The following is a 26,836-nucleotide window of genomic DNA, read 5'->3' as shown; positions in this document are numbered from 1 at the left end:
GGATATATTGGTTAGGGGAAAGGAATTCAAAATCTTGCTGTTTGTGGACGACATTATCCTCACCTTGACCCAGCCCAGGATCTCCCTACCGAACTTACATGCTGAACTTGACAAATACGGAGCAATTTCGGGTTACAAAACAAATGCATCTAAGTCCATAGCCCTCCCAATTAATATCCCAGAGGATGAAATCCACTACCTATGGTCCTGTTATCCCTATACTTGGGAATGTACTTCTCTAAAATACCTGGGGGTTTACCTTACCCCGTCCTTTGCCACACTATACCAAGCCAATTTCCCCCCCATATATGTCAGTTAGGGAATTATTGCAAAAATGGAAGACCCATCACATCTCTCTCCTGGGGTGAATCACATCTGTCAAAATGGTTATCCTTCCTAAGCTTCTGTATCTATTCCAGACACTACCCGTCTCTGTCCCCTACAGCCACCTACGCAAACTGCAAGCTGACTTACCACGATACGTGTGGAACTATAAAAGACATAGGATATCCCGATCAGTCCTGATGGCATCATGTGCTAATAGGGGCCTGGCGTTCCCAAACCTAGTTAAATACTATCTGGTGGCCCAACTATGCAAGATAGTCTCCTGGTTCCCCCAACGTTCCTACAATAAATGGATGGAAATAGAGAAAATTTGGTTGGCGCCTGTACACCCAAACAGCCTCCTCTGGAATGCAAATGTGGAGGTGGAACCCGTCGGCTATTGGGGTCAATGTCCTAGCTTAGGCGGGTATGGTGTAAGCTATCTCGTGAATGTGAGCTCAAATCTGAAAGATGACTGTTGACCTCCATTCTCTGCAACCCCAAAGTGCCTGCTAGTCTTACCCGACCGATTTAATGGCCCTGGGTGTCACAGAACCTATTCCATTTCGGACACTTATTAGACCCCAGATCTGTAAATTGCTACCATTTTCTGAACTCCAAGATAAACATGACCTACCCCACCAGGTATTCCACGGCTACCTGCAGATCCGACACTATGCCCAGACCATAACTCCAAGTCTGCAATTTTATACACCTTCCCCATTTTAACGCATTATATTAGAGAGTTCCGCTGATTTCGGACTGATTTCGGATATATACCAGATCCTTAAAGGGGTTGTAAAAGTTTGTTTTTTATTTTCTACATAGGTTCCTCTAAGCTAGTGCATTGTTGGTTCACTTACCTTTTCCTTCGATTTCCCTTCTAAATGTTTTTTTTCTTTGTCTGAATATCTCACTTCCTGTTTCTCCTCAGTAAACTTCTCACCATCATCCGAGTTGGTGGTTAGTCAGCCAGAACAGCTTACTGAACAACTTACTGAGGAGGAACAGGAAGTGAGAAATTTAGACCAAGAAAACAAAGAAAAAATATATTTATAAGGGAAATCGAAGGAAAAGGTAAGTGAACCAACAATGCACTAGCTTATAGGAACCTATTTAGAAAATAAAAAACTAACCTTTACAACCCCTTTAACACATACTCCATACCAAAACAGGGCAAAAATGCTTACATGCTCCGCTGGGAGAGAAGATCCCTGTGAAGGCATGGCGGGCGATCTGGAGTCAAGCTACCAAGAGTTCTCTCTATATCCTCTATAAGGAAAATGCTTACAAGATTCTCTGCTTTTGGTACCTGACTCTGGACATGCTCCATGTTATCTACCCCTCTAGCTCTGACCACTGCTGGCGCTGCCAGCGGGACAGAAACACTCTACTGGAACTGCCCTTCATTAGCTCCATTCTGGCATTTGACACAACAACTACTGATTCGCCTCTTTAAGTTGCCAATACCCTTGACACTGAAATTCTTCCCGCTAGGCCTCTTCCAGATGGAAATAGCCAAACACTATAAGAAATTACTCAGACACATTCTCATGGCTGCACGATGCCTAGTTGTCCTTAACTGGAAGAAAAGTTCACCACCTTCCCCGGAAGCCCTGCCCCCGGTTAAGGATGTTGAGCTTATGGAGAACATAACTGCCATGATATGGGACAGGCTAGATGACCACAATAAGGTCTGGGAGCGATGGCTTCACCGGGAGGACCTACCCTGAGCTGATAAAAGAGCTAATGCGGTAACTTTCTGCCTTCTTCCTACTCTCGTCTACTTTTTCTATCTTTCTTCTCTCTTTTATTTCTCCCCTCTTGGATACTCTCCATGCAAAGTTATGTACATTTCCAGTTTTCAGGCACTGCTTACTATTGCTCTAAAATATTGTCCCCATTGAAGTTGAAATGTATAATGCAACGATTTGAAGAAGGTTCCCCCCTTCTCAACGCCACTGTGCTCTTTCATGCATTGTCCTTTTTCTTACTCACACTTGTACCTGTGTACTGTTTCTTTCATTGAGACAACTAATAATGTTATTTGGAAAAAAAAAATCCGCCTGGTAGAGCTTAGAAGGAACAGAAGACTGGGTCATCTTGGAAAGGATGCTTGATGCCGAAAAAGACCAAGAAAGCACTCGCTTAAATTGAGTCACTTAGAGATGGTGGAACAAAAAGTTGATGTACCCTTACAGGGTCCACCTGGAATACAAAATAATTACTCTCCCTGAAGAAGCACTGGCTGAGAGGTAGACAAGTTTAGACTTTCCCCTTGCAGAGGTGAAGGTTACTAGAAACATCAGCTTGTGGGTAAGTAGAGAGAGAAGAATGTCTCTAATGGGTCCAACAGTCTTCAAAGCACAGAGAGAACCATTTTCAGTCTTACTGAGTCACAGGTGAATGAACAGGGTGAGCTACATGGAAGACTCCTTACTTATACAAAGGTCTTAAACAAGGAGTGAAAGATCAGTAGTTTTTGAAGAAAGATCAGAAGACTGAAGAGTCTGAAGTTTCTGTTATGGAAGTAAAGCATGGTACACACAAGCCAAAATCATCCGGTACCTGCAGAATTTTTGGTCTGCGTGTACAGCTGTCAGTTCAACAGAAGCTGGTCTAAAGACTGACTTCTGTCGAACGGGCATGCTGGAAAACATTTATTCAGCCAATGGCTGCTAGCGCTGATCAGTATATTCTGGCGGGGGGGGGGGGGGGGAGTCCCTGTCAGTAAACACTGTTTCTTAGCAGGAGAGATCGCTTGTGTTGATGCAGGCTTCTGTCAGTTTTTTTCCATTCAACCCACTGGTTGAATAAAAAACAAACTGTAAAGCCTAGCTGTGTGACGTCGCTGCAAACTAGTTTTCCTCTCCGGCCGTGAGTGACATCAGGCAGCGCCGGCTGGACCGTGCGCCTGCCCTACAGCAGACACAGCTGACGAGATGAGGAAACAGAGTCCACATCGACTTCTCATACCATCACCGCTCGTTTTTGGGAGCCAACCCAGTTATACAGGCCAGGAAGGGAGAAATACATCCTGCTGTACATGCGATCTAAGTCCCATGTTTGTGAATGCAATCCTCTATTGTTTGATTTTGCATTTGTATCATTAAAATGGAATTACACTAGGGCAGCTGTGCGCTCTCTTTTCCTTGTATATTTCAGATTAAGTCCGCCACCCAGTGGATCTTTGAAAGAGCTGCAGCACCTAGAGCAAGAGAACTTTTTCTGTATAGACTGTGAACATTTGAGAGTTGGTTGTGGGGCCAGCGCTGACTTTGTTTTTTTTGTGTTTGGACTTTAGTACACATGGGCCGAATGTCGGCTGCATCGGGCAGTTCAATTGAATCCCACGTGTGGTGCTTTTGGCCCGTTCGGCCGCTTCTGTCGATGTGGCATGACTAAACAAGGTCTGCCGATCGGAGTGTTCTGGCAGGGCAGCGTCCCCCTGTCAGAACACAATGGCATAGCAGGGGAGATCGATGTACTAACGTCACATAGTTAGTAAAGTGGCTCCTCGGGAGCTGTCATACCTCTGCTGGGTTGAACGAAAAATAAATTGCTAGTGTGTACCCAGCTTTAAGTTCTTGGCTGAGTTGTGTTCAGGACTAAACCCAGATACTCCAAATGGTGAGTTGAGTCCAACAACAATTCTGAAAGTTCAGAATCCACATGAACTGCTGCATTTCTTGACAGTCAAACTCATGTTGTCTGACAGAGGTTCCCCTGACCATTCCCTCAACAGTGGGTCATCTAAGAATCCAACATTGGGGGTGCCACAGTAGCAAAACTGGGCTAATACTAGGGCTAGCACTTTGGTGGTCACTCAAGTTGCAGATCAGAGGCCAAAAAGACCTCTAACTGGTAGTGTGGGGCCCCACAACAACATGTAACAATAGTAGATGTGCTGGAAAGATGTAGACATGCAAGTACATGTCCTTGATGTCCACAGAAGTCAGATATGGTGAAATCCATGCTTCTCAATTCAAAAAGAAGATATTCAGAACTTTTAGCTCCAAAATGAGACAAATGCCCTTTTTTAGTATGGGCATAGTGAACAAGTTGGAGAAAAACCCTGAAACCTTTTCATCATAGGAACTCAGGCAATTACATCCTCAACCAAAAGACCTGACAGAGCTTGATGAAAACTGGTAATCTGTGTGGAGAAAAGAAAACCAAGGTGGGGACAGGGAGCAAAACCCCAGTTTGTAACCCTAGGTTACCATCTCCTGTATCCAAGCATCAGAAATGTAAGTTGTCCAAGTGTTTCTTCACTCTGAAAAGTGGAGCCATACCTGCAAGTAAGGAAAGTTTGTCTTCACTAAAATTCACACAGTGCTCAACTGGGGAAACTGGGCAAGAAGAGTTAGGTAAGTACTGGTAACTTTATTGGTTTTAGTTAATAGAATGTATTTAGGTAGTCATGTTTATTAATTAGGTGTTGAAGTTGGTAAGGTTCACTTAAAGTGGTAGTAAACTGCGTTGTGAAAACTTGCTGACGGGCAGGATATTTATGATAGAAGACACCCTGTCGGTCTCTTCTGTCAACTGTCATGTACTCTCAGTCTACATTTACAACCCCTGATCTATGCCTCGGCAATGTGACTCCCGTGCGCATGTGGGAAATGTGACGTTATCGCAGTCCGGCCATTCAATTGGCTAAAGACAGAGAACCTAGAAGGTGAAGATGTAAACGCTCGGGAGTCGAGATCCGCTGGATTGATCACAACACAGTGCTGGAGAGTGTCTTTGACAGGTAAGTCTGCCATTATGTGCTAAATCTGCCATGCATACTAGCACATTATGGCATATACTTGCAGGGGGCCCCTAAAAAGAAAAAAAATGTGCCAGACTTTACTATTGCTTTAAGGATTTGGAACACTCTGAGGGCCAGACCTTGTGAGTAGACTAGGAACCAGGCTGGTAGAGAAACAAAAATACAATTTCTAAGCAGAGAGGGGGAAACTCGACAATATATTCCTTATGCCGCGTACACACGACCAGACTTTTCGGGGGATTAAGTCCGACAGACTTTCGAAGGAGTTCTGACGGAGTTCTGGCAGAATTCTGACGGACTTTCCGAATGAGCGGACTTGGCCACACACAATCACACCAAACTCCAACGGATTCGAACGTGATGACGTACGTCACGACTCGAATAAGGAAGTTCATAGCCAGTAGCCAATAGCTGCCCTAGCGTCGGTTTTAGTCCGTCGGAATAGCATACACACGAGCAAATTTTTCGGTAGGAACTGGGTCCGGCAGAGTTCTGGCGGAAAAATTTGAAGCATGTTCCATTTCTAAAGTCTGTCAGACTTTTGCGAATCAAAAGTCCGTTGCAGCCCACACACGATCGAATAGTCTGCCGGAATCATTCCGTCAGACTTTGGATGTTGAAAAGTCTGGTCGTGTGTACGGGGCTTTAGGCTTCTTCTACTGAGGAAGATGGGCATTCTTACCATCAGTAGAATCCTAAATATCTAGTATATAGAATTGATCTGAAGAGACCTTGTCCCTCAAATACCATGGGGAACCAATGCTTCTTATACAAGAATTACAGGAATTGGCCAAGGTGTGCACACATACAATAGCAAGTTTATGAAACCTTAGTTGACAGGCAGAGGTGAAAATAAAAATTACAACCATTTTCCATGTGTACTATAAGCAAGGGAGGGATCAATAACAGTGTTCCCAGAGATCTCTTTAAAGGGAAGTTAACCAGCTAGCCATGGTTTCACCAGATACAGTTGCAAGCAGGAGCCATCAACTGTACCAACTGGTAGGGCTGACCGCCTCAATAAGGAGAAAAAATATTAGATTTAGGCATAATGGTGCTGATCAGTGCATTCTGATGGCGAGGAAGTCTCTCTGCTGTCAGAATACAATAGCACAGTGGGAAGGAATCCCCCATCCACATTTAGTGTGTGGATGGGGGAATCAAGGTATTTTCTTTCATTCAACCCGCTGGTTGAATGAAAAAAATATGATTCATGTATGGCCAGCCTTTACATTTGCATTTGAATAGCTGGCGCATGAAGCAACTGCATACAAGAATCCACAAAGGCTGTTTTAAATTAAGCATGAGAGACTTTGAAAGCTAACTCTTCAAGCACAATCTGACTGACGTCTGTTACGCAGCCTGCATTAGCATAGAGCAAGGGTCTCAAAACTTCTAAACAAAGGGCCAGTTTATTGTCCTTCAAATCTTAGGGGGCACACTGTGGCCAATAGGAGAAGAAAATGTCCTGGCATTAGCAAGAATGAACAATGCCTCATCGCTGGTATCAGTGGGAGATTTAGTGTCCGATCATTGGTGTCAGTGGGAGGAATAGTGTCCCATCATTGGTGTCAGTGGGAGGAATAGTGCCCCATCATTGGTATCACTGGGAGGAATAGTCCCCCATCAATGGTGTCAGTGGCAAGAATAGTGCATCATCAATGGTGTCATTACCAGGAACTATGCCCCTGCTGGAGCTGGATTGGAGTATCTGACTGTGACCTGTTACTCAACCTGCATCAGTATAGTTTGGCCATGCATAGCCTGCATTAGCATAAAGCATGTGTGATTTTAGCCCTGGTTCACACCATTGCGGCTTTGAAATTGCGCTATTTCAGCATGATTTCAAAGCTGCAAATCACTGTGATTTGGTTGGTGATTTCATTTCGGCTTCCAAGTACATTTAATAGAAGTCAATACAAATGGCAATGAAATTGCAAAAAAAGTAATTCGGGAACCTTTTTCAAAGTCACAACGATTTGAGCGGTTCCATTGCCGAAAATTGGGTGCGACTTGTCATGGGATTTTGATTGGTGTGAAGGAGGGCTTAGGGAAGGACTCGCATGTCCAGTCTCATTCAGGATCCTTCCTGGAATTACCAGGGAAAGACACACTAAGAACTGGGTATGCATATTGAAGAGACATCAAATGTGATGCAAGTGTACTGTTTATCCAAGTCTGGCAAGGAAGCATAGAATGTGAAAAAAGTGCTGTTGAGCTTTTTGTTACATCAGGGAATTGCAAAGACAGAGAATATGGATTCTCTCATAAAATGTAACAATGAATAGTGCACACTCCCTCCTAAATAGGAGGTGCATCATCAAATGTATTCAAATTATATACTTACATAGTAAGCAGTGGCGTAACTAGAACCTTCAGGGCCCCGATGCAAGAAACCATGAAGGGCCCTCCTGAACCCCAGCCAGGGCCCTTCCCTCCGAGTCCGGCAGTGGAACTCCAGGGCGTGGTCACAGGTATGACCTTTGTGAGCCCTGTAGTTCCACCACTGGCATCAGTAGTTTTTTATTTATTTATTTTTAGGTGCCCCATTGGGGGACTGCCCCTAGGCAGGATGGGGTCCCCGTCCCCAGAAGAGATGAGGTCCTTTTCTCCAGGGCAGATGAAGTTACTGTCCCCACATGAGAAGGGGCCCCTGTCCCCAGGGGGAGATGGAGGGCGTTTGTAATGGTGTGTGGGGGGATGGGGTCCTCTCACTCACCATGACCAAGCTGTAGGCCACGCACTCATCCATGTTGGCCTGGGCTCCATCCAGTGTGCTGGACGGGTGATCAGGGGGCTGGCAGACAAGCCTGCAGTGTCCTCCGGGGAGCTCTCATAGGGCTGCACTGCATCTGTGTGCTTAAAGTTTGTTTACCCGGGAGAAGTATGCAGTGCGGGCCGGACTTGGGGTGGGGGGGGGGGGGTGGCAGGACTCTGGCTGGGGAGAACAGACATCGGACTGAGCGGCAATGCATGGAGCAGGAGAGGGGTACTCTGAGGAGCCGGCCAAGGACACAGGTCATGCGGGGAATGCACAACTAAAGAGCAGCGCCAGTGCGATAGTCGAGCATGGAGCTCTGCTAGTCACCCTCCACCTCCAGCCACCCATGTGCATGGTGCACTGGTACCCATAGCTGCTGGCCATATGTAGAGGGGGCTGCATGGGCCCTGCTGCACCCCCTATAGTTACGCCCCTGATAGTAAGGTTGAATGGACTCCAGTTTAACCTGAGTGAGGTGTCTACAATTGTCCCTATCCCTGTACATTGCACACTCACATCAGTCCCTACCCTCAAGGAGCCCACAATCTAAGGTCCCCATTCATATATTAGGGCCAATTTTGGACAGTAGCCAATTAGCCTACCTGCATGTCTTTGGAGTGTGGGAGGAAACCCACACAGGCACAGGGAGAACATGCAAACTCCAGGCAAGTAGTGTTGTGGTTGGGATTTGAACCAGCAACCCTTTATACTGCTAGGACAAGAGTGGTAACCACTACACCACTGTGCCGCCTGACTTAACCACTTCAATACAGGGGACTGTCCCAGGACAATTTTCAGCTTTCAGCGCTGTTGCACTTTGAATGATAATTGCGCAGTGATGCAACACTGTACCCAAACTAACGTTTTTCTAATTTTCTTCCCACAAATGGAGCTTTCTTTTGGTGGTATTTGATTACCTCTGAGGTTTTTATTTTTTTGCTAAACAAACTAAGAAAGACCGAAATGTTTGAAAAAGAAATGTTTCTTTGTTTCTGTTATAAAATTTTGTTTTCTCCTGCACTAATGAGGCAGCACTGATGGGGACTGATGAGTTGGCATTGATAAGGTGGCACTGATGAAGAGGCACTGATATGCAGCACTGGTAGGTGGCACTGATGGGCACTGACAGGCGGCACTGATGGGCACTCATAGGCGGTACTGTTTGGCACAGATAGGTGGCACTGATGGGCACTAATAGATGGCACTGATGGGCAACACTGATGATGAGCTACTGACAGGTGTTTGTGATGGGCACTGATGAGTTGGCATTGATAAGGTGGCACTGATATTTAGAATTGATGGGCACAGATATGCAGCACTGGCACTGATGGGCAATCATAGGCGGCACAGTTTGGCACTGATAGGTGGCACTGATTGGCACTGACAGGTGGCACTGATGAACATGAATAGATGGCACTGATGGGCAGCACTGATGATGAGGTACTGACATGTGTTTGTGATGGGCACTGATTGGCAGCTGATGGGCACTGATTGGCATTGCTGACGGCACATCTGATGAGGCTATGCTGAGGTTCCTTACTACGATCGGAGATGCAGTGTGTCACAGAGACACACAGCACTACTGATTGATGCACTGCGTGCCCCCGCAGATGCGTGCCAACATGTTATCCTGCTGGACTTCATATGGTGCCCAGTCATGATAACTGAACCACCGCCCGGCCGTCATTCTGCTATAGGCTGGGGAGGATATTTAATTAGATTTTTTTTCTAACACCCTAGAGAATAGTGATTAAAGAATTCTACTTTCATTATAGTTAACCTTCAAATGCTCTTTTCCTCAGCAACTCTCCCAAATGTTCTACTTACCCGTGCCTGCTAGATGCTACAAAACTGCTGCTGCTGCTCCTCCTGACGTCTCCTGGGCAGGTGTTATTGGTCTCCATTAAGGCTGGGTTCACACTGCTGCGATGCGGGAACGCTGCGAATCCGCTGCGGGTTCCCGCATCGCATGCCTCCCGGCGGCAGTTCACACTGCCCTATGCGAACTGCTGGGAGTGTCAGTGAAACGTTAATGACACCCCCAGATCAGTTCGCATATCGCAGTGCGATCTGCAAACTCGGACAGGAATCGGATCGCATGGTGTGAACACATGCGATCCGATTCTGCTGCGGACCAAAAAAAGGGTCCTGTGCGAGTTTGGGCCAGATGCGATGCGAATTCAGCCATACTATCTGTATGGCTGAACTCGCATCACACAGAGATTGCATGTGATTTGCACTGCAGTGCGGTGCGAATCACATCCGATCTCATCACCGCAGCATTGTGAACCCAGCCTTATACCTACAGAAAGGCAGACTATTTTGAATCCCAAAGGTTTGCAGCCTTTTTAGTAGTGAATAGGGATTCCTTTGAGTATGTGCAGAAAGAGAACCTGGTCAAATCAGCAGAGCCTCAAATCTATCAGAGGAACAGAGGGTGGCGACTTGAGAAGGTTGCTGGAAGAAGAGAGAGAACATTTAACCACTTAAGCCCTGGACCATTTTCCAGCTAAAGGACCAGGCCCCTTTTTGCGATTTGGCACAGCGTCGCTTTAACTGACAATTGCGTGGTCGTGCGACATGGCTCCCAAACAAAATTGGCGTCCTTTTTTTTTTACACAAATAGAGCTTTCTTTTACTGGTATTTGATCACCTCTGCGGTTTTTATTTTTTGCGCTATAAACAAAAATATAGCGACAATTTTGAAAAAATTCTATTATTTTTTACTTTTTGCTATAATAAATATCCCCCCAAAAAATATTTTTTTTCCCTCAGTTTAGGCCGATACGTATTCTTCTACATATTTTTGGTAAAAAAAATCGCAATAAGCGTTTATTGATTGGTTTGCGCAAAAGTTATAGCGTCTACAAAAATAGGGTAGTTTTATGGCATTTTTATTAATGATTTTTTTTTACTAGTAATGGCGGCGATCAGCAATTTTTATTGTGACTACGACATTATGGCAGACACGTCGGACAATTTTGACACATTTTTGGGACCATTGAAATGAATACAGCGATCAGTGCGATTAAAAATGCACTGATTACTGTAAAAATTTCACTGGCAGTGAAAGGGTTAACACTAGGGGGCAGTGTAGGGGTTTAATGTAACCTGATGTGTGTTTTTTTAACTGTAGGGGGCGTGGCTTGGCGTGTGAGGTCACTGATCGTCTTTCCCTATGACAGGGAACAGACGATCAGTAACAAGCTCACTAGGAAGCACGGGGAGAGGTTTGTTTACACTTACCTCTCCCCGTTCTTCAGCTCTGTGACCCGATCGCGGGACACCGGCGGCGATTGGGTCCGCGGGTCCAGCAGCCACAGTCACGGAGCTCAGGACGGCTGGGCTCTTAAAGGGCAACGTACTTGTACGTGCTTGTGCCCAGCTGTGCCATTCTGCCGACGTATATCAGCGTGAGGCGGTCTTTAAGTGGTTAAAGTGATTGTTATTAGAGAAGTTTGGGGGCTGTCATCGCAGTTCTCCTGAAAATGTTATACTGAAGTCAGACACAGCCAGCCATCTGTTTCTGTCATAGTCCTGGACAAATATGTTGTAAATGAGTGTCAGTACTATCTCTATATTTATCTTCAAGCACAACAGATAATGACAGACAGGGAACTAGTATTCTCGGTAGAGAGTTTCAGTAATGGCAACATCTAATAATCTCTTATGACCGTGTCACTTCAAAGACTATAACTATAACTTAGTAACTATACTAAAAGTGCCTTAATTTTCCACATGTGATAACTGTATTGTCTTAAAGAAACACGCAAGGCTATGTTGTATATGTAAATTGTTTAAGAAAACACTTTTTTGAGAAAAGAAAAATGGGGCTTAACCACTTAAGGACCGAGCCTCTTTCTGAGATTTGTTGTTTACAAGTTAAAAACAGTTTTTTCTTTGTTTTTTTTTGCTAGAAAATTATTTAGAACCCCCAAACATAGATATAGATTTTTTTTTCTAACACCCTAGAGAATAAAATGGTGGTCGTTGCAATACTTTCTGTCACACCATATTTGCGCAGCGGTCTTACAAGTGCACTTGAATTAAAAAATAAAACAGCAGTAAAGTTAGCCTAATTTTTTTTGATATTGTGAAAGATAATGTTATGCCGAGTAAATTGATACCCAACATGTCACACTTCAAAAATGCGCCTGCTCGTGGAATGGCAACAAACTTTTACCCTTAAAAATCTCCATAGGGGACATTTAAAAAATTCTACAGGTTGCATATTTTGAGTTACAGAGAAGGTCTAGGGCTAGAATTATTGCTCTCTCTCTACTGATCAAGGCGATACCTCACATGTGTGGTTTGAACACCATTTTCATATGTGGGTGCTACTCACGTATGTGTTCACTTCCGCACGCAAGCTCGGCGGGATGGGGCACGTTTAAAAAAAAAATGTATTTGTTATTTATTTTACCTATTATTTTTTATTTTTACACTGCTCTTAAAAAATAATTATATATATATATATATATATATATATATATATATATATATATATATATATATATATATATATTACTGTGCAAACATTTTTAAATTAGGAATGCTTTCAGGAATAGAAGTGATAATGGTTTATTTTTATAAATAAAAAAAAAAAGTAAATGAACAAAAGAGAAAAATCCAAATCACCTTGTGATTTACCACAGTACTGTACAAGGTTTTAGGCAGGTGTGAAGAAATGCTGTAAAGTAAGAATGCTTTAAAGAATATATATTTGAATAGTTTATTTTTATCAATTTATAAAATGCAAAGTAAGCGAGCAGAAGAAAAATCTAAATCAAATCAATATTTGGTGTGACTACACTTTTGGCTTCAAAACAGCATCAATTCTTACACTTGCACACTTTGTACACTTGCACAAAGTCAGAAATTTTGTAGGATTAGAGTCAGGTGTAGGATTAACCAATTATACCAAGCAGGTGCCAATGATCATCAATTTCATATTTAGGTTGAAACGCGGTCAAACTGAAACAGCTGTGTAGGAGGCTTGAAAATGGGTGAGGAACAGCAAAACGCTGCTACTAAGGTGAAGTTGTGGAAGACAGTGTCATGTCACAGGCAAGACTGAGGACAGCAACAAGACAGAAGGTAGTTATACTGTATCAGCAAGGCATCTCCCAGGCAAAGATTTCAAAGCAGGCTGGGGTTCAAAATGTGCCAAGGTTGACCAAGGAAACTAAAAGTGGTACTAAACCCACAACAGTAAAATCAGACTGTGAATGCAGTAAAGCTTGCTTGTTTTATTCACTGTGGAACCTAAAGCCCCGTACACACGACCGGACTTTTCAACATCCAAAGTCTGACGGAATGATTCCGGCAGACTATTCGATCGTGTGTGGGCTGCAACGGACTTTTGATTCGCAAAAGTCTGACAGACTTTAGAAATGGAACATGCTTCAAATTTTTCCGCCAGAACTCTGCCGGACCCAGTTCCTACCGAGAAATTCGCTCATGTGTGTGCTATTCCGACGGACTAAAACCGACGCTAGTGCAGCTATTGGCTACTGGCTATGAACTTCCTAATTCGAGTCGAGTCGTACGTCATCACGTTCGAATCCGTCTGAGTTTGGTGTGATTGTGTGTGGCCAAGTCCGCTCATTCGGAAAGTCCGTCAGAATTCTGCCAGAACTCCGTCAGAACTCCTTCGAAAGTCTGTCGGACTTAATCCCTCAAAGTCTGGTCGTGTGTACGCGGCATAAGGGGTTAATCATTCGCATTGTGTAAAAATGCTGTTTGATCCTGGCTTCTCTGACTCTCCCCTCCGTCTACTGACTCCTAATAATATCCTGATAACACAGAGTCTATGGAGTCAGGCTGCACATGCTCAGTTTGGTGTGTATTGCTTGGGAGGAGACATGTGATCAGCACGGGGCCAATCAGCACTGTCCAGACAGAGGGTCAGGGGTCTTGCAGTCAAATAAGACAGAAAACGTTTCCCACAAGCTTTAACCAGGGCTTGACTGGACACTGATAGAAGTCACAAGACTGCACTAACTGCTAATGAGAAAAGGTATTTAGCAGTTTGTTTACTAAATGTATTTTATTTCCATGTTCTGTGTATTGCGGGAGATCAGATATTGTGAATGCAGGGTCCTAGGTTTAGTAACACTTTAAGCATGATGTGTCTTTCATCTGCTACATTAAACAGAACATGTACAGAGCTGGCAGAAACCAATAGCACTCAGGTACACCCATCTACTGTCCAGAGAAGTCTGGCTGGAAGTGGTCTTTATGGCACAACTGAGGCACAAAAGCCACACCTCTGACGTGGAAACAGGGCTAAGTGACTCAACTATACATGAAAACATAGGAACTGGGGTGCAGAACAATGGCAGCAGGTGTTCTGGTCTGATGAGTCAAAATTAGAAATATTTGGCTGTAGCATGGGCCAGTTTGTTTGCCGAAGGAGCAATACATAAATGAGTGTCTGCAGGCAACAGTAAAGCATGGTGGAGGTTTCTTGCAAGTTTGGGGCTGCATTTCTGCACATGGAGTTGGAGATTTGGTGAGGATCAATGGTGTCCTCAATGCGGAAAAATACAGGCAGATACTTATCCGTCATACCATACCATCAGGGAGGTGTGTGATTGGCCCGACATGTACTCTGCAGCAGAACAATGACCCCAAAACACACAGCCAATGTCATTAGGAACTATCTTCAGCATAAAGAAGAACAAGGAGTCCTGGAAGTGATGGTTTGTCCCCTACAGATCCCTGATTTCAACATCATCGAGTTTGTCTTGGATAACGTGAAGAGAGAGAAGGATTTGAGGCAGCCTACATCCACAAAAGATCTGTGGTTAGTTCTCCAAGACGTTTGGAACAGCCCACCCTGCTGAGTTCCTTCAAAAACTGTATTCAAGTGTACCTAGAAGAATTGATGCCATGGCAAAGGATGGTCACGCCAAATATTGATTTGATTTGGGGTTCTCTTCTGTTATGTTAATCTTCTTTTCATTTTGTTAATTGACAAAAATAAACTATTTCTGTTTCTGAAAACATTCTTAATTTACAGCCTTTTTTCGCACCTGCCTAAAACTTTTTCACAGTAGTGTAAATACAGTATATATATATGTGCAACCAAATGTTTTTCACCTTTCTTCCCTAGATTACAGTATTGGGAACTCCTGCGGAGGAAGAAGGTGGAGGTAAAGTTGACCTTATAAAGGCTGGTGCCTTTGAAGATGTGGACATAGTGTTCATGGCACACCCTGCCCAGGATGATGCAGCCTATCTGCCTGATATTGCCGTACATGAGTGAGTAAAGCATACATAAAAATAGGTCTTATGTTACCAGTAAGTGTTTATAAAGTGCATGTTTATATCTTGCAGTCATTTAAGGAAATATTCCTTATTTGCTCATTCATTGTGGTATTGTAAAGTATACTACTAAAGTTTTTGAAGTTTTAGATTTTCCTTCAATTTCCTTCTTCATTCTGTATGCAGAACATATCCAGCACCCTTTATAGAAACATAAGCATTTCAAATTCCCCCAGCTTTACGAACTAGAGCAAAGCAAACACTTCCTGAACTATTTCCTCTGAATGAGGTCAGCTCATTTCTGGTGCCTGGAATTTATTCTCGGGAAAGATTATACATGGATTTTCAAAGCTGGCTACACAGAGGTCAGGTTGCTGATCAGTTTCCAAAATAGATCTAAATCTGCCAGTACAGATGATGATCTTAATGCAAACAAATATTTCTGAACCTAGATTAGGGTTGCCACCTCATCCTTTTAAAACCAAACACATATTAATTACACAGGTTCTGTGGCTGATTAAGGTGGTAATTAAACTCACTTGGTGCCTTATCTGCATTAAATTTGCCTCAGTGTAATTAAATATTAACATTTGTTGCTTACAAGTTAAAATCAGTATTTTTTTGGTAGAAACCCTCAAACATTATATATATATATTTTTTTTAGCAAAGACTCTGCAAAATAAAATGGCGGTCATTGCAATATTTTATGTCAGACGGTATTTGCGCAGCAGACATTTAAATGCAATTTTTGGGGAAAAAATACACTTCACTGAAGTTAAGAAGTTAAGAAAACGAAACAGTAAAGTTAGTCAGATTTTTTTTATTTATTGTGATAGATGATGTTATGCCAAGTAACTAGATACCCAACATGTTATAGTTTAAAATTGTACACACTCGTGGATTGGCGACAAACTATGGTACTTAAAAATCTCCATAGGCGACGCTTTAAACATTTTTAACGGTTACCTGTTTAGAGTTACAGAGGAGGTCTTTTGCTACAATTATTGCTCTTACTCTAACGATCGCAGGCATACCTCACATGTGTGATTTAAACACTGTTTACATTTGCGGCGCGACTTATGTAAGCATTTTCTTTGGTGCACGAGCATGCGGGGATGGAGACGCTTTAAAAAAAAAAATTCTTATTTATTTATTTTGGTTTTACACTGTTTCTTTAAAAATTTTAAAAAACTGATCACTTTTTTTCTGTTGCAAGGAATGTAAACATCCCTTTCATAGTAATAGGCAGTTTATGGAGGGATCGGGGTTCTAAAAGTCCCCAAATCCCTTATTTGTATTTAAGAGTATTCAAAACTCCAAAATTGGTGTTCCTGAATACTGTAGATTCTTCTTTAAATCTGCGCCATTGGCAGCCGAGTAAACCAGAAGTGGGACAGGAGACCTCGGTGGACAGCGGAAGCAGCTTCTGAGCCGCATCAGCCATTATCACCAGATAACCGACCGCCCACTCTAAAAAACAGTACCATGGCACTGCGTTGCTTTAACTGATAATTGCGTGTTCATGCAACGCTGCACCCAACACCTTTTTTTCCCCACAAATAGAGCCTTCTTTTGGTGGTATTTGATCACCTCTGCGGTTTTTATTTTTTGCGCTAGAAACAAAAAAAAGAGACAATTTTTCTTACTTTCTGCTATAAAACATGCAATACCCAAGCACACTGATCTTCCCAGTGAAGGGTTGTGCTGGAGGAGTTGTGTTAGGACAAGTCTGATCATTAAAAGAGAGCAGGCTGAGTTCCCAGCACAACTAGGGAACTGATCATGGTGTGTGTCTTGCATAGTGTGGTCAGTTTTTAATTGGAAAGCAGGGGGACTGGCAGGAGCACCAGGGATTTCACATAAAGAAAGCAATACAAAGAGAACAGGGTACTTTTTCATACAAGTACGTGGTACAGTAGGCACATATCAGGAATTTGGAATGCTGGGGTAACAAAACACTATATAACTTTGTATACAGTTACAAAACATTACCTATCCTGTGTAACAATTTTAAAGCAATACCACAGCTTCACAGTTTTGTTTTATGTTTTTGCCATTTCCATTTATGTACTGCTCAGCTTAAAGCACAATAAAAAGGAAGAAAAAGAGAAATAGTTGCTAAGAGCTGGCTTTTATTTCCTAGTGTGACTGTGAAATATTATGGAAAAGCTTCTCATGCTGCTGCATACCCATGGGAAGGAATTAATGCTTTAGATGCTGCTATTCTTGCATACAACAATCTGTCTGTCTTAAGACAGCAAATGAAACCAACCTGGAGAGTTCACGGTGAGAACTGTTTAAAAGATATGTTCTGATTTATTTTCGCTCTACAGGAAATGGGCACTGCATATTATATATTTATAAGCTGCTAACACAAATTTCCCTAAACTTTTACTACAAATGATTCCAATTTTCTGTAACCAGACTTAAACCCCGAATTGACTGTAAAATTTCTCTGCAACTACAATATTTGTATTGTTGAATTACAGAGGAGTCCTGCCGGTCTTTTGGTCCATTTCAGGTCGAATTCAGCCATAAATTTGCGCTGAAATTGGGCCGTGAATGGAGACATACCAGATTCCTGCGTTCTCCAGTGTGAACCCAGTCTTAAAAAGTTGTGGGAGATTTGAGCTGTTTGAGATTTTTTTTGGTCAGGATTTATTAGTCCCCATTGATGTAGGCAGTAATAGGGAGAACACTTCGTTACAAAGAATGCAGGACTTGGCCCTGCCCCCCCCGGCACCCGCATCATTGGATTTGATTGACAGCAGTGGGAGCCCATGGCTGCGCTGCTTGCAATCTATGCATTCAAGAGCCGAGACAACGGGCTCAGGTGAATAAAACGGGGGTGCTGTGGTGGCCAATCAGTAAGAGTTTTTTCACCTTAATGCATAGGATGTATTAAGGTGAAAAAACACGAGGGTTTACAACCCCTTTAAAGTGGAGTTCCACTAAATTTTGAGAGGTGGTCTTAAACAAAAGACCACCTCTCTACTCCTCGTTTTTGAATATTTAAAAAAACATTTTTCTTTCTCTGGTACCTTTTTTGGAAGTACTAAGAGTACTACCGAACCAGCCGGGTCGCAGCCCAGAACGTCACATCTTCTTCTGCGGCGAGCTACCCGTTGTCTTCTGGGACCTGTGTGTGTTTTCCAGAACACAAGCTGGCCATTCACAAAGCGTCATGAAAACCCTTAGTTGGAATGACGGCGCCTGCACCCGATCTGATGAATGGATCGGCCTCGGAGGGCCGATATTGTGGGCTCCTTGGGCAAGTAAGTGTCCTTATTAAAAGTCAGCAGCTACAGTGTTTGCAGCTCGTCAAAAAATGTTGCGTCTGGAACACCGCTTTAAGGAGAGTCACCCTCTCTATCTGTCCTGTTTACCATTATGAAAGTGAAAGTAAAAGAAAATCCCACATTTTGGGTTGTCCTCAGAAAAGTTATAGAGGGGAAATCTTCTAATGGGGATACTAGTTATGGTGACTTGGGGGTCCCCAGGGAATTGCCCAAATATGCAAGAATTTCCTAACACTTCCCGTTTGGCTACAGGACAGTTGGTGAAGGGAAATCTCCGCAATGGGACACAGATGGCGAAAAAATAAAATCTGACAAGGGTTATAACCCTCCCTTGCTCTATCCAAAATGAAAAAAAAAAAATTGCCTATAGTTCTATTTTAATTGTTAGTGCACTAGCACTTACAGTTTTCCCTTAGTCCCCTGCAGGATTCCACTGATCCAAGCAGTGAAGTCCACCTCATGCAACTTTCTGTAATGGGGTGACAATGCTCCTGTGCTGTATCTGAATTGAAAGCAGCAGTGTCACCACCATATAGGCTTTGCCTGCTTGTACTACGGGATCAAAAGATGTTGCACTGGGTGTGGCTATCAACAGTAATACCGTCAATTCATAATTTTTAGCTTGTCAAACAGCACCTGGCCACACCTAGTCCTGCATATTGTTTTCTGGATTGACGGCTCTGCTATTGCTACTGAAACCCTCCCACTGTGAGCTGCAGTGCCAGGAGGTGGGGGGGGGGGGGGGTCATTGTGTGAGGCACAAATAAAGGAGGAACATGTGGTAACTGAATTTGGGATCTGTTTAGACTGTCATACAAGAACCTTAGTAAAGAATTAACATTGTATAGTATTCTTTGCATTGATCTAGGTAAAATGAAAAATTCATAAATCAGTATAAAGCACTACCAAATGTATTTTACCCAAGTCTAGTCCTATAACACAAAAGTTTAGAAGCTGCAAGTATAGAGATAGCTATGTTGCTAAAATGGATTGCTTTGTAAAATTCAGTATTCCCAGTAATTAACAAGAGCAAAATGACATCCTGACATGTGGCTTCAACTTTTACTCATTCTTCTTTCAGGAGTAATAAAACATGGTGGGGTGAAACCTAACATCATTCCATCATACACTGAGCTGGAATTTTATTTGCGTGCACCATCACGCAAAGACCTTGATGAGTTAGAAGAAAAGGCCAACGTTTGTTTTAAAGCTGCAGCTGCTGCAACTGGATGCAAAGTAAGCCTGGGAGTACATTCTTGGTATGATAGCAGAGAAATAGGCTCTAAGATCGTTTTATTAAATACATTTTAATCACTTGTGAATGATGTAACCTTGCATCCTTACATGGGAGATCATGCACAGCTCCAAAAGACCCAAGACTGTTGTGGGGCACAGCCATCTTGGATGTAATATCAGCAGACTCAGAGCTGTCACTCAACTGACACCCCATAGTATTCCCTTTTGCTCCTCCCCAGCTAGCTACAGTACACAAATAGTTTATATTAAGGAAAAAGACTGCTAGTAGGCATTTCAAATAGGTAATGTCACTTTGGGGTTTACATGCAAATTTTTAAGGTGGTGATGGGGTCTATTTAAACCTAAAACACTTCAGTCTTACTAACCTTGTTTCATATTATATTAAAATACAAACAAAAGATGACACATTACTAATGGAGTAGTGCAGCCTCTGTGGGGTAGACATATTTTTTTAAACTGTAGTAATGCATGTAGATCATGAGCATCATTTTTAAATATACACTGTGGTTATGGACATTTAATAATTACAGTCAATGTACTGTAAATCTGATTATTTCTACTGGTAATATTAGTATCTAAAGGATTGTAAAGCTAAGCATTTGGATCCATGGAAAGTTCTAAACTAGAGAATTATGCAACCAACAGCTGCCCTACTCTCCTAAGAACTTCAATTGATCCTAGGATTAGGGGAAAGCAGTGAAATATGTCTGCTGTAATAAATTCATATTCCTTTTCAATAGAATAAGCAGTAGATTCCTCCTAAGAGGGATAGAAGCCCAGGGCCTTTGTGGGACCAAATCAAATAGCGATAGGTCCTCTTGCTATTGCTGTAATGTGGTCTTATGTGCTTGTCTCCTATCCTCTATCAGGAGAATTTTTTCCTAGTAATAGCACTGGAATTTTTACCTCCTGCTCTTCAGTGGAGGTTGCTGCTATTTTCAGGGGTAAGGGATATTATTCTTGACTCATATGGTTGATTAGGCAGGTTGCATTGTGGCATACCTCAGGAAGGATGTCAGTTGGCAAAGGAGTCCTTCTTCTTATCCTGGTGTTCTTGCACAACAGTCCAAGCTACAGTATACCCTCATCCCTGCCTACATTTTTATGCAAGTGTTGTTGATCACTCTACCCTTTATGAAGATTCAGGGTCAGTACCCTTCATTTTTTTCCAGCTGTAAGGGTATTTCCCCTCCATCAATTTGGATTTCATGATGACAGGGCTCTCGTTTCAAAACTGGTTGCCTAACTTCAATCCTTATTATGGACCTACCTTTCCTTAAAGGCAGGGGTTAGAAGTGTTAGGCTAGTCATAGATGGTTCACACAAACAAACTGGATAGAGAAATACTGGGGCAGTGTATTCTGACAGAGAGACTGATCAGTGCCTACAGTCAGATGGCTGCACCACTGATCGGCAAACATTTTCCAGGAAGTCATTCGACAGAAGTTGAAAAAAGTGAGCCTTCGCGCTACTATGGGAAAAGTGCAACTGAAGTGAATATAAATCTAAACAACTGATAATAAATAAATGAATAGAAATATATAAAAATATATATATAAAAATATATGAAATCACAAAGTGCACGTGCAAATATACAGTGCAAAAAATGCAGCAAGACGGAATAGTGAACACAAAACTATCAAAAAAGTGATAACATAGAAGAGAGTCCTGCGCAAATGATGCCAATACTATATATATAAATATATAAATAAATCAAAAATAGCTAAGTGCAAAACCAACGTGTGAAAAGATCAATAAAAAATAAATAGTCCATATAATAATAAGCACCAAAAAATGTTGAAAAAATAATGATGAAAAAACAGTGATGTGAATTCAAGCAGTCAGGGCTCCCAGAACTCTCACCTTAAGACAGAGAAAACAGGCTAAAAGGATATATTCCATAGTGTATGGCTCAAAACAAGAGGGGAGGGGGGAAGGGAGAGAGAGAGGAGGCTCCAATGGTGTAGTATTTAAAAGTATTCTGATCAATTTATTGATACAAACAAGAGACTCTCAAATTAAAAATAAAATAAAACAGCACAGCAAGGTGGATAAAGATGGTGGCGTGGCGTCTTCCGCCAGTCTTACTCTACTTCCGGTACGTCCTACGGCCACTCCTGTGCTGTTTTATTTTATTTTTAATGTGAGAGTCTCTTGTTTTTATCAATAAATTGATCTGAATACTTTTAAATACTACACCATTGGAGCCTCCTCTCTCTCTCCCTTCCCCCCTCCCCTCTTGTTTTGAGCCATACACTACGGAATATATCCTTTGGATTAACAGTATAAGCATCCATGCTATTAATGGCCCTCTAGTGGCCAAATGAGATATTTACATCTTTCATCTTGATTTCCTTGATGGCTGGATATGAGGAATGAAATGGGAGACCCCCTGTGTTTTGTGATGAGCCTGTTTTCTCTGTCTTAAGGTGAGAGTTCTGGGAGCCCTGACTGTTTGAATTCACATCACTGTTTTTTCATCATTATTTTTTCAACATTTTTTGGTGCTTATTATTATATGGACTATTTATTTTTTATTGATCTTTTCACACGTTGGTTTTGCACTTCGCTATTTTTGATTTATTTATATATATAGTATTGGCATCATTTGCGCAGGACTCTCTTCTCCGTTATTCGACAGAAGTTGCTCTAACAATCAACTTTTGTCAAACTGGGACAGCCACACACGGATCGAAATTTGTCCAGTTCTTGCTTAACCAGTCAAATTTCTGTCCGTCTATGGACATCTTCAGACTTAAGTTTCCTAATGTTGAATGGCTGGTCTTTCCTTTGTCCATACTATGTCTGTTCAGACTTCCTTTTTATGATGTTTAAGGATAGGTATGCTAGGCATAAGCCTTTTTTTCAGTTGACTGAATAGTCTTTGACATATCTTGCCTGTTTAAATTTCCCCTTCAGAATCTGTCTTTTTCTGGGACTTTGCCAATCAAACATTAGCAGTCATTATCTTTCCTGGCCTGGAGCACATAGTCTTGGCAATTTATGTATTTTGTTTGGCCTTTTCTTTTTTTTAATGTACTGTTTATTGAGTTTTAGAACACATAGACAATACAACAGCATACAACACAAGTCTCAAGCAAAAAAAACCCTTGCAGGGTTTGTAAGTTATAAACACTCAATTAAGACAAAAATGGGTACGGGCATCCCATGAGACAACTATGTGTGGCTTGCACTAAAAAGGTCCAGATAACCAAAAGTTACAGTCAGGAAACAGATGACCCCAGAGGGTAAGAGTGACCATGTTACAAAATCAACTTGTAACTCAAACCAAGTACATGAACAGGGCCTAATCTGCAATAGGAGAGGAAACCAAGGTGGGTTCAGCCAACCATTTCAACCACACTTTATCGTATTTCTTAGGACAACCTCGATTAATATAAGTGTCCTTATACAATGGCAAGCTGGACTTCACTGCTTCCAAAGGGATAAGGTCCGAGGAGAGGCCTGCTTCCATGTTATAGTGATGGCCTTCCTGGTGTAGAAGAAAAGAAGGCTGATCATAGTTCTTTCTGCAGCCGTGGGAATCAGTTGTTCTACTAGGCCCAACAAACAGACAATCACGGAGAGCTGGAATGAAGTATGTGCTATTGCATTTATTACATCTGTCACCTCTACTCAGTAGCCAGCAATCATGGGACGTGCAAAAGATATGGGAGAAATCTCCCGGAAAACCAGTATCCCTCCAACATTACTGTGAATGCATAGTGTTCATTTTGTGGAGTCTATAGGGAGTGTAGTAGGCTCTATTAAGGAGACTAGCTAGGAGAGCCCACATGTCCTCCCAGTCATCGTTTTCAAACTCAGGAATGTCCTGGCTTGGCCCTTTCATCATCTAGCCTTAAGTCAGACATTGATTCCTTCAGATATTTCATGTAGAATGATCTCCATATTTGCTAGACATCTCAGTGACTGTTAACCACCCTCTACTGAACTGGTTTTGGACTTCAACTTCTGAATTCTTTTGGCCATAAATGGACAATAAAGAAAAAAGGAAAATTTATTATCAAATACTTAACGTGATTTTCCTTTCCTGATGGACTCCATGGCAGCCTACGTGTGGGTTGACCCCGCCTCCACTCCAATGCTATAGGACCCCATTCAAATAAAAGAGCACTTACCACTCCACACGGTGTTCCGTAACTAGCCTCCTCATAAGACTCATGGGTGGGAATTCCGTCTGCCATGGAGTCCATCGGGAAAGGAAAATTACGGTAAGTATTTGATAATACATTTTCCTTTTTCCCTGACAGACTCCATGGCAGCCTACGTGTGGGAAATAACTAGCCGACCACACGGGTGGGTATGCTTTAAACAGAAAACATTATTTAATTTGATTTATCAACCGATAAAATCTTTAGACCAAAATTTACAGAGGATAGAGAAGCAGGCTCAATACAATAATGTGACATGAACGTATTAATAGAAGACCAGGAGGCTGCCTTGCAGATTGTGTCAGGAGCCACATGCCGAGCCGCTGCCCATGAGGCTGCCATTCCCCTGGTAGAGTGAGCCATCACCACCTCTGGAGGAGCCAAGCCCTTCGCCCTATATGCCCGTTGTATAGTTCTTACAATCCAGGTGGCCAGCGTCCTAGTTGAAGCTTTCTTCCTCTTGTTGCTACCTGAAGGTAAGATAGAGATGCTCCGAGCGTCTGAAGGGGGAAGTGATAAGAAGATATTCTTTCAAGGCTTCTCCAACATCCAGAGGATGAACATCATTAGAATCTGAAGTCCTAAAAGTAGGCAAGACAAGGATCCAATTTCCGAAACCCTTTTGGCTGAAGTGACTGCAACTAAGAAAACAACTTTTGCTGAGAAATCCTTAATAGAGAGTGGGGATGGCCCTGTCGTACTTAGACCGGAGATTGAGTCCAGGACCAGAGGAAGATCCCACTTGGGAAATCTAGGCTTTCTTTGGGGTTTGAGTCTTGAAGCTCCCCGGAAGAACTGACGAATCAGTGGATGCACTGCCCAAGATGTACCCGAGAAAGCCGATGGAGCCGACACCTGCACCCTGAGGGAGCTTACCGATAAAGGAAGATCGAGGCCAGACTGCAAGAATCTAAGAATGTCCCGTACTCCTGGATGTTCAAAAGGTCTATTCGAAGAAGAGCAGAACTTAACAAATTTGTCCCAGATTCTGCCATATACTTTGTTTGTACTTGATCTCCTTGCACTCATCAGAGTGTAAATTACACTTGATGCACATCCAATGGATTCTAGCCTTTTCCTCTCAAGAACCAGACCATCAGTCTCAGAACTGCCGGCAAGGGTGCAGAACTGTACCCTGAGAAAGAAGGTCTGGCCTGAGAGGGAGAGGTATGGGATCTCGAACACTGAGTTGGACCAGGAGGGGAAACCAAGGCTTGTTGGGCCAATGGGGAGCTATCATCACAACCTCTACTGCTTCCACTCGGAGCCTCTGAAGGAATCTGAGGATCACGGGAAGTGGAGGGAAAGCATATGCCCTCCTGAACCTCCACTGGTCCGTCAGAGCGTCCGTCCGGCAGGCTTGACTGCAAAGACTTTGCGTGTAGAATTTCTTTATTTTGAAATTGCAGGGAGAGGCAAAAAGATCCACTTCTGGACTGACCCCTAATGACAGGATCCACTTGAAGGTTTGAGCATGAAGAGACCATTTGTTGTTGTCCAGCTGAGACCGGGACAGAAAATCCGCCTGAGAGTTCTGAACTCCTGGCACAAAGACCTCTGAGATGTTCATCAGGTTTTTCTGTGCCCATGATAGGATGGGTTCAACCTCCCGTAGAAGAGTAGAGCTCCGAGTACCCCCCCTGCCGTGGTGTTGTCCATCCGTAATAACACTGACTTCCCTTTCAGAAGGTGAGAGAATTGCTGGAGAGCACACCAGGCTGCCCGAAGTTCCAGAACATTCGACCCCGGTAAGGGGAGACGAGCATCCCACTTGCCCTGCACAAGATTTGATCCGTAGAGAGCCCCCCAACTTGTCCCACTGGCATCGGTCGTGACCGTGACCCAGGAGATGGGGATAATAGAATGACAGTTCAGCAGGTTCTTGCCCTGTAGCCACCAAAAGAGGCTCTCTCTCATGGTTGTGGTTATACGAATACTTTGATTTTTGTCCCCTGACTTCCACTGCTTGAGAAAACCTGCTTGGAAGGGGCGAAGCCTCCACAAAGCCCATTTCACCATCGGGCTGTTGAAACCATTGTACCTATGATTTTGAGACACTGCAAAGCTTTTAGGGGCTGAGTGTATAGGGCCCGAGACTCTTTCTAGTATTGTCGGTATTTTTTCGACCGGAAGAGAGCTAGTACTCTGCAGAGTGTCGAATTGGGCTCCTAGATATATTAGCCGCTGGACCGGCTCTAGATGACTTTTAGATGAAGTTTAGAAGCCTCCCGAAACTGGACAGAGAAGAGATTACCTGTTCCCGTAGTTCCAGCAACTGTTCTCTGCTTTGGGACAGAACCAGCAGGTCGTCCAGGTAATGGTACACTTGAATACCTTTTAACCTGATAAAAGCCACTACAGCCAGGAGAACCTTTGAAAAAACTCGGGGAGAGGTCGTCAACCCGAAGGGGAGGCAAATAAATTGGAGATGGTCTTGCCCTACGTGAAATCTTAGGAATTTTTGAAAATCCTTTTCTACCGGAACGTGGAAATAGGCATCCTTTAAGTCGATCGAAATCAACCAGTCTCCCGTCTGTATGGCTTGTCGAATGGTCGATAGAGTTTCCATCTTGAATTTCCCATACTCTATGTATTTGTTTAGATAGGTGAGATCTATCACTGGGCGCCAGGAGCCGCTTTTCTTTCGAACCAGTAAAAGGAGAGAATAGACTCCCTGAAACCACTCTTCCCTTGGCACCTGAATTACTGCCCCTTGAGCCTTCAACAGATCCACATAAGAAGACAGTACTTGACTTTGTTCCTCCGAGCGAGGGAGCAGGGCGGGCACGAATCTGGGAGGAGAGGGAGCTGGAGAAGGTCCATCTGTTGCCCGACGAGACCATCCTGACTACCCAGTAATCCGATATCGAGGCCACCCAGACGTGCCGAAAGAGGGATAGCCGAGCCCCAACCTCAGAAAGACTTAGCCTGCTCAGGACCACTGGATGACTGGTTCTTGTTGGGCTTACGAAAGGAA

At 43.0% G+C, this 26,836-nt stretch overlaps 1 protein-coding gene across 2 annotated transcripts in view; it reads left to right on the top strand.

Moving 5' to 3' along the window:
* Positions 1-26,836, top strand: part of PM20D2 (peptidase M20 domain containing 2) — a 62,252-nt gene that overhangs the window by 15,552 nt on the left and 19,864 nt on the right. For both annotated transcript variants that reach the window (XM_077487265.1, XM_077487266.1), the window contains exons 2-4: positions 14,980-15,128; positions 17,275-17,417; positions 19,512-19,666. In XM_077487265.1, the coding sequence (XP_077343391.1) occupies positions 14,980-15,128; positions 17,275-17,417; positions 19,512-19,666 (447 nt within the window). The remainder of the gene's footprint in view (positions 1-14,979; positions 15,129-17,274; positions 17,418-19,511; positions 19,667-26,836) is intronic.

The sequence above is a fragment of the Lithobates pipiens genome, unplaced genomic scaffold, assembly GCF_037356315.1.
Source record: "Lithobates pipiens isolate NorthernLeopardFrog02 unplaced genomic scaffold, aLitPip1_a1.2 Scaffold_18, whole genome shotgun sequence".
NCBI classification, from domain to species: Eukaryota; Metazoa; Chordata; class Amphibia; order Anura; family Ranidae; genus Lithobates; species Lithobates pipiens.
The sequence above is the reverse complement of the archived record's forward strand: the minus strand, read 5'-3'. Positions and strand labels throughout refer to the sequence as shown.